Here is an 8,771-nt window from a genome sequence, read left to right on the forward strand (position 1 = left end):
ACTCCAGAGCCCGCGCGGTGGTCGCCTCCCGGCCAAGAGATGGACAATCAGGAGGAGGGCGCAGGGCGCCGGGGCTGCTCCAGACCCTAGCCGCCTGCGCTTCGCCATCCAGCCCAGCTCCGGTCCTCCAGGGGTTTGGCGACGTCTGTTCTTACCTAGACGGTGTCAGGGAAGCTGAAAATCTTCATTCCGGGGCTCCAGGATGTGCCCCAGTGAGATGGGAATGCTGTGGCACCTTTGGTCCCCCGTGCTCATCAGCCTGACCGCCCTTTTCTCCAAAGGTGAGGACCCCGCCACCTTGGGCCCGGGACTAACTTTGCCTGGAGTGCATGTGGGAGAGTGCGGGGCTGTGGGCGGCAGGGAGCGAGGGCGTGGATGTGTGCAGGCATGTGGCAGGGGACATGCTCAGTGGCCCCTCGGCTGCAGGTCCTTCCCCTGGAGGACTTGGCTAGGATACCATGGGGGAGACTGCAAAGGAACCCCAGGGAATTGAAGGTTGTTGCCAGAGGACAGTAAGACAGGGGGTTGTAAGGCCCTTGATAGAGAAGGTGGCTGCCAGAGTGCTGACAACAGGACAGGAAAGGGGAACTGAAATGACCTGGAAGATCCTGGGATTTGGAGTTGACTTCTCTGCTGGCACCTGTTTAGAAATAATTTTGGACAAGTCTTATCATGTGGGAATTCCATTTAGTACACCTGAGGCTGCTAAAAATAGGGCTTAGGTCAGCTCTGAAGAAAGGGTCTGGAGTTCCTCTGCCCAGTCCACACAGAGGTTTCAGCACCAGGTCCCCACAGGCACCTTCCTGGGGTGCCTGGGGAGCAGCATCCGGGGAGAGGTTAACTGCAACCTGGGACCCGAGTTCCCAGCAGGGCCTGACCCATCCATTTCTCTCGGCTCTCGGCATCCCTGACTGTGAGTTTGAAACCTTGGGACCTTAATTGTTTGCAGAGAAATTGTTTGATACTCAGAGCAGATTGTAGAGAGGACCAGCAATTTTTTCTCTTATTGATTGGGACTCTGTCTGTGTGAGGTTTGCCCCTTCAAGTGCCCCTTTCCTACAGAGGCACATATTGGGAGAAAGTGGAGATATTTAGCAGTCTAAAGTGTGATCTGAAAAAACCCTGTAAACATGTTTTTCTATGATTATTTTCTGGGTGAGATCTCTCTTAGAAACTTCAGAGTCAGTTACCACACATTGAGTGTTTCAATTACATGAATTTTCTGTTCCCTGGGTTTTCCCAGTATCAGGAGGCTCTGTGGCTTTGGATCAGGTAGATCTAGACAGTTCACCCACTGGGCTTTTGTGCTGCTCCCATTAAGAAAGAACATCTTATGTTCATCCACTCCACTGTCTTCTCAAGTGCAGCTGAAATGGACTCGGGTCTCTCAATTATGTGTTAGAACAATCCCGATGACCAGAGCTGGTGAGAGTTATGCTGTACACAGGAAACTAGAGGAGAGGTTGGTGAATTCCATGAATCCAATCCAGGCTGACATGAGGCTTAAAATACCCCTCCCCACGCCACAGCCTGGCTGGCAAGAATGGCCAGGAGGCAAGTTCTTTACTGGTGGTCACTGGGTTTTATAATAAGAATAGGTGTCTCTGCTTTCATGCTGCAGTAACAAGGTTTTGTGAAGAAAGGCACAGGGTAGCTTTGCAAAGATGACCTGTCAGCTGTGTTGTTACGCAGTTCTCTTACAGATCGATTAGACCGGGCAGTGTGAGAGAGCTGAATTTCCCGGATACATCTGAACTTTTCCAAGTGGAAGCGCTGAAAACTTCCCCGAGTGATTTTCTGTTAACGTGGAAGCCTTTTTTCTAAATGGCCAGAAATCAGCTTCTGGGTGACAGTATAAACGCAGCAGATGACAACTTCCGTCTGTTGATTGTAGAGAACTCAACTCAGCCAGACAGTTCAAGAGTGACTCGGTTATATGGGGACTTCCCACTGTGCTCAGCGCAGCCAAGCACATGGTAGGAATTCAGTGATCATGTACACGGTGCCAGAGAACACGGGCAAGTTAATATTGTGAAATTGGGTAACGTGGAACTTCACGGTGCAGGCATGGCTCATCAAACCAGGGTAGGCCAGTCCTTCCCCAGCACGTCCAGATTCCTTCCCCTCTGAGATTCTGTGGCCACTTGAGAGCTCTGACCAGCCTGAAATCAAGTGTTGGCCATATTTAACAGGGTTCTAGTCAGAAGTAAATGCACACACTCTAAAATACCTAATTCATCTGGCACTGGGTGAAAAGTAGGAATTGCTGTTGGCAGTTATTAAATACATGCTCCTGCATGATGCCAGTTTTACCCCAGTGTCTCTGTGCATTCCAAATAAGAATTCTTGGGTAAAACAGAGTGTGCGTTTGGACACCAGGCTAGCACCCTTGGACTTGATGCCTGCTTAAATTCCATGAGCAGAAAATGATTAGTCATAGAGCAAACCTACCCTCATCTAGCTGTTTTAAAAATACAAATACAGATAAAACGTCATTTCTTGTACGTCTGTCTCCTTGGGACCTAGGAGCAGTGGTATGAAAAAGAAAGTTTTACCAACCCCTTGTCACGTGGCCCCAAACTCATGTGGAGAACAGCCGTTGATTAAGTTGCTGGGAGCTTGCGTCTCACTTCAAGTGCTGGTTGGTGTTGGGAGTTACTGTAGATCTCGGATGTGCAGGTGGCAGATGCTTAGTGCTTCTCTGTGGGCTTCCTGGGTGGAGGCAGGTGACAGGAGGGTGAACTAAGAAGAAGGTTCAGTGGGAAGATGGAGATGAGCAGAGAGCAAGGTGGTTTTTAGATACAGAGCAGGAAGGTCGTCACCTTAGGCTGCTGTGGCCATCTTCCTTGCATGCACCCTTCTCAGCCAAATTCTAGTGACAAGCAGAAGCTCAGGGACCTGCAATCAGGGAAAGAAGTTGTGGCACCTGTCCCAGGCCTCCGGGGCAGGGACTTCTCATCCTGTGCCCAGGGCTTCCACGCACAGAGCTTCTCTCCTGGGTCTACTTGCATAATTCTCCCACAGAGAGGGGACAGAGAGAGCTTCAGTTTATAGTGGCACCTTTACTAGGATTCAGGACTTCTTAGGGCAGCAAAAAATACTAGGAGGAAGTGTGTGTGTGTGTGTGTGTGTGTGTATGTGTGCGTGTGCACGTGCACATGCACATATGTGCAACTTCATTGCTCACATTCATACCCTGTCAAAATTAAAAGGCTGGGGAATGGAGAGACCGCTAAATTCTGCTTTTGTGAATTAAGGAGTTAAAAATATCACTTTATTGAAAGTACTTATATGCACAGAAATGAAGAATTCCAAGTTTGAGATGTTTAATTGAGTTCTATTTTCAAGACCCAAGGAAAAAATGAATAAACAAAACAAATATTCCAAAAATATATTATTGTAGAATCTTACATTGCCTGTATTTCCAATTCATCATTTATGAGTCATATATCCATCTTCTCATCTATCCATCCATATACTCATCTACCTACCCACCCACCCATTCATCCATCCATCCACCTACCCACTCATCCATCCATCCACCCACCCACCCACCCACTCACCCATCCATCCATCCACCCATCCATCCACCCACCCACCAACTCATCCATTCATCCATCTATCTACCCACCCACCCATCCATTCATCCATCCATCCATCCACCCACTCACCCACCCACCTATCCATCCATCTATCCACCTACCCACTCATCCATACATTCATCCATCCACCCACCCACCCACTCATCCATTCCTCCATCCATCCATCCATCCATCCATCCATCCATCCATTCATCCATCCACCTACTCATCCATCCATCCATCCATCCATCCATCCATCCATCCATCCAGTATGGAAGGTTGTGTGTTTTCAGAGACCACAGAAAAGGCAGAAATTACCTTCAGGTATTTTGAAGACATGGGGTCAGGCTGTCCAGGGCCTCACCGGCTGGGGAAGCTCCACATAGTCAATTGTCTGGATTTCAAAGTGCCACAAGTCATTGCTCCACTGTTGTAAGTTGTAAGCACAAACCTGGGTGGTTCCATGTTCAGCAGTCCCCTCTTCCTTTTCTCTTCTGGTTCCGTCTCCCTTTGCTATTTTATAATGACCCCTCCCTTCTGACCACAATGTGCCCCTATGCTGTGCTGAGCACAGAGAATATAGTAATGAAGAGAAAATCCAAACAGGTATGGTTACCGCCCTCACACAGCTTGCAGTCTGTGGAGGAGACAGAAAAATGTCATGGGCACAAGAGAGGAGAGGTGTGCTGACCCCTGTGCTGTGTGCTTAGAGTGGCCGAGCGTCTCTGGAGGCAGGACTGCCAGTGTTTGACTGGAGCATCAGGGAAAGACGGGCATTACCTGGAGGACAGGGAGAGGGAGGTGCAGGGGTCAGTGGGGGATGTACAAAGAGGATGAGAACAGGTGCCTGTCCGGGCTGAAGGTGGCCAGGGTGGCTGGGCTGAAGGAGTTGGGGGGGGATGCTGTTGCGTGAGGGAGAGGACCAGAGGTGTCCTGACAGATGGGGTGGACAGGGGTCAGCACCCACTGCTTCCTTAGAATTGTCCAGCTAGATGATAAATGTGGTGGTCACCGCTTCATGGGCTTTGTGAGCAGCTAGGTCTGTGTTAAGTAATAGAAGCAGGACAGATTGACTTTAAATCAGAGGGTATATAAGTTTCCCATGCTGCTACGGCAAATGGCCACAGACACGAGGACTTAAAACAACACAAGTTCTGGAGGCCAGTCGTCCCACTTCCCTACACTGGGCTGAGCCCAAGTCATCTGTGGGAGGGGGATCTTTCCTGCCTCCTGCAGATCTGGCAGCTGCCAGCATTCCTTGGCTTGTGGCTACTCAGTCCACCTGCAGGGCTGCTCTGCGGTCTCCCTGCCCCTCTGAGTGCCGCTGTGCCTGCGTCTTCTCTGGCCTTTGGGGAGGCTGGGTGGATTGCAGTTAGAACCAATCCACACCATTGGGCAGTCCCCTTGTTCAGTTAGTCCCTTCTTCAGTTAGTCCTAATTTTCACTTCCAAACAAGGTCAGGAACACTCACGGTTTCCTGTGACTCACGTGAGAGCATCCTGTGGAGGTAAGGGGCATTTTCCAGCCATCCCCAGGGGTAACATTTTCAAACTACTTTGTAAATGTTCTCCAAAATTTCCAGTTCACCTCGAGGCAACCAATGTTTATTTTCCTTCCTATCTTTGATTCTTCCTATTTAGCATAGCACTTTGGACATTGCAAAGGTACAATAAAAAATTTAAGTGTGCTTAAGAGTGTAACATATTGCCTAAAGAATGTCTGCCTGACAGGAAAATGGCCTAATGCTGTCTTTTCCCGTAATTCCAAGTGCGGCAGGAGATGCTTTGCTCCATGATAATAACAGCTAATTTTTTGAGTGGTTATTGCATGTCAGGCACTGTGTGGAGAGATTTATGCAGATGAGTTTTTTTGAGTGTGCCGATAAACCAGTGGGACAGCAAGGTTGAGGCTCAGAGAAACTGCGTACCTCGTCCAAGACCTGAAGAGGGTGGAGGCTGAGCCCGGGCACCACAACTCACCTGTCAGCCAGGCTGTGCACAGTGGCAATGGCGTCATATCTAAGGGTACCCATTTGCCAGGCAGGAGCCCATGGAGCCCGGCCTGCTCAGGGTGGAGAAGATGGGTCTCCCACTTAGAGTCCGCTCAGAGCCCAGTGGTGGAGACACTCAGTATGGGTGGGCCAGTGGGTCTGCAGATTTCCTGTTTGATTTTCTCAGCAGGAACTGGACTAACACCTGAAAGGGACTAAAATACAGATTTTAATTCCAGGGATGCCGTGCATTCACCTGACAGTGTGGGATGTGTTTGGGGTCTCCTGGGCCAGGCCACTTGAAGGATTTGCAGATGTGCCTGATGAACGGCAGCTCGTGGGTATATTTATCCACACACTTCACTGAAACTCAGGGGTCTTGGGCAGCTCAAGACAAGAGGTGGCCCCCAGGAGTAAAAGAGTAGCTGGCTCCTCAGTGGCCACTGGGAAATCGTGAAGGAGGCGGGGGGAAGGTGGCGAGTGAAGACAGGGAAGTGTGACTCCGACTTGCAGAGGAGAACTCGGGTCCTGTGAACACATGGAGCTCGGCTCTTGATGCCAGCCAGCCAGCCAGCCAGCCTGAGGGACTTATGGGAAGAAGACTGGGGGGGTTCCAGCGAGAGAAGGGAAACCAGCTTGGAGTTGTTGTGAAATGAGGCCAAGGACTCAGAATATTTTTATGTGACTTTGTCATTTCAAAAATCTGCTGTAGCAAGAAATAAGGGAGGATCCAGCAGCGAGACACCAGGCGTCTTGAAGGCTGGCGTGCGGGGTCCGTTCATGTGCCCATAATGCCCAGGCTCTGCCCCCTGCTGCCCAGAAGCTGAGGGTCAGCCTAGAGAAAGGTCCTGGGACTGAATACAGACACTGTGGCAGATGTGGGCGATGAGATTCCAGAGTGTGTTTTCAGAACACGGGGGGGTGAGAGCGGCGGAGGTAAAGACCATCTTGGAAAGAGGATTTAATTATCCACTCCGCCCCTCTCTGCCTGCCTGTCTCCATCTCAAGTATATAAATGGAAAGAGACTTGGGCGTCCATTTGAGAGGACAAGCGGTTGCAGGGAGTTCTTGGCGGCATTATTTTTTCATGAGAGTGGCATTAAGTTCTTGTGTTGATGGGACTCTCGGCACTCCCTCCTCGAGGCAGCGGTCAGTTAGATTTCACTGCTCCTCATTTCTGCTGAAATCATGGACCAGGACAGCTGTGTGGGTGGTGGAGGGGGGAGCCCAGAAGTTGTCCTAGCTAGAGGGGCTTCAGCGGGTATGTGACACCTCTCGGGACATTGCTCTTGCCCCCGCCTGCCCATGTTACCTTACTTGCCCCCACCTTGTGTCCCTGTAAGCCTTCTCTCTAGGCACATGCACCAGGTGACAGCCACTGCCTGTCACTGCGGTGGAAGCACAGGACATGAGCATCAGAATGCTGACTTCAGAAGCTGCCCAGAGCCCAGAGCAGGACTTGGAAGGGCATGTTCATGGGCTTCCTTGGCCCCTCTCTTCTTTCTGGGGATGGGTATGGGGGTGCTTTGGGCTGCTCTGTGTCCCTTCATGACGAATAGGAAGGTCGAGAGGTATTAGATCCATTACCCAGACACACTTGGAAGAAGCCCACCGGCGTCACTCGGGAAGAGGCAGGGGACATGTGTATAGGAGGTGACGGGCAGGGGCTCCAGTGTGCGCTCGGAGCCCCAGATGCTTTCGTGGCCGAGGGAACCAGCAGGCTCCTCAGTGTGGTGGCCCTCTGAGAACTGAGACCCTGTCCCTGGACTTGCTGGGGCATGGTCTCCCCAGAGCCTTCCCTCTGAGACTGGACAAGTGAAAATAGAAATACAGTCTGTTACGTAAAAATGGAGAGATGTGTATTGTGCCCACTGATGTTGGAGTCCAAGATCTGTGCTCACCCCAGTAATCTTGAGACACGTTGGTGGCACTGTGCCCGGCTGGGCTATGGAGCTGGCGCGCTGGCAGATGGTCACCCTCGAGACCCTCCTGGGACTCCTCCCAGCCCCTTCCAGATGAGCCTTTGGGTCTGAGGTGCTCTGGGGCAGGATTGTAACCCGCAGGACCAAGGTTGGAGCCGTGGGTGAGCCTGGGCTCAGGTCCTGGCCATGGCTGGCAGTGCCGGAGTGAGGAGCGAGGGCAGTTTAGCTCTGATACGAAACAGGTTGAAGAAGCTCCGAGAATCTGACTTGGAGAAAGAGTGGCTGCTTTGACCTGCAGGAGGCCGCTCTAAGGAAGGACTGGCCCTGTGTCTGCAGCTTCAGAGGGTAGGCAGAGAAGACCTGGGCAGAGCACCAGAGGTGCACCCCATGGAGAAGCAGGACCCTCCGGGAATGCCTCTCCCTCAGAACAGCTGTACTTTGGCTTGTCTGCTTCAGGCAGGCTTCCGGTGCCCTCCTGGAGCACTCATACAGTTGGAGCACAGCCCTTGCACTCAGAGGGAGTCACGGAGGCACAGGCCTTGGGTGGGAGCCCATGCCAACAGGAGGGTATCTTTGTTTTTAGAGCACAGTTGTATGAAAACAGATCAGAAGTCTTAACACTCACATAGTGTTGAATGTCAAGCAGAGGCTGCAAGACCTTCTGTAGGGTGAGCAGCAGGGTCTAAGGATGAGGGGAGTGGGAGCCACAGGCCCCAGTGTTCTGGGCCCTGGGACACCCCAGGCCCAAGGGCGGCTTTGGCTTCCAGAGAGGGAATTGGGTGGGGCTGGAGCCTGAGAACAAGCTAGAGCATCAGTTTTGTGTTTTCATTAAACTGTTCATTTGCTCCATGGGGAAAATTTCATCCAAATGATACAATGGCACAGGGCAGTGCGGAAGTTATGGATTGCCCACAAATGTAGGCAGGAAAGAGAACACAGGAGGAGGAGGAGAAGAGGAGGAAGGGAGGAGGAGGAAGGGAGGAGGAGGAGGAGGAGGAAGGGAGGAAAGGAGGAGGAGGGGAAGAGAGGAGGAGGAGAGGAGAAGGAGGTAGGAAGGAGGAGGAGGAGGAGGAGGAAAGGAGGGGAGGATGAGGAAGAGAAGAGGAGGAGGAAGAAGAAAGGAGGAGGAAGGGGAAAAGAGGAAGAGAGGAGGAGGATGAAGGGAAGAGAGGAGGAGGAGGGGGAGGACAGGAGGAGGAGAGGAGGATGATGAAGGGAGGAGGAGGAGGGGAGGACAGGAGGAGGAGGGGAGGACGGAGGAGGAGAGGAGGTAGGTAA

At 51.7% G+C, this 8,771-nt stretch overlaps 1 protein-coding gene across 3 annotated transcripts in view; it reads left to right on the forward strand.

Moving 5' to 3' along the window:
- The first annotated feature begins 6 nt into the window (after positions 1–6).
- Tmem132d (transmembrane protein 132D) overlaps positions 7–8,771 on the forward strand; it is a 496,798-nt gene continuing 488,033 nt past the window's right edge. For all 3 annotated transcript variants that reach the window (XM_015505636.2, XM_048785906.1, XM_048785908.1), the window contains exon 1: positions 7–281. In XM_015505636.2, the coding sequence (XP_015361122.1) occupies positions 203–281 (79 nt within the window). In that variant the 5' untranslated portion in view covers positions 7–202. The remainder of the gene's footprint in view (positions 282–8,771) is intronic.

This window comes from Marmota marmota, unplaced genomic scaffold (genome assembly GCF_001458135.2).
Source record: "Marmota marmota marmota unplaced genomic scaffold, marMar, whole genome shotgun sequence".
Classification (NCBI taxonomy): Eukaryota; Metazoa; Chordata; class Mammalia; order Rodentia; family Sciuridae; genus Marmota; species Marmota marmota.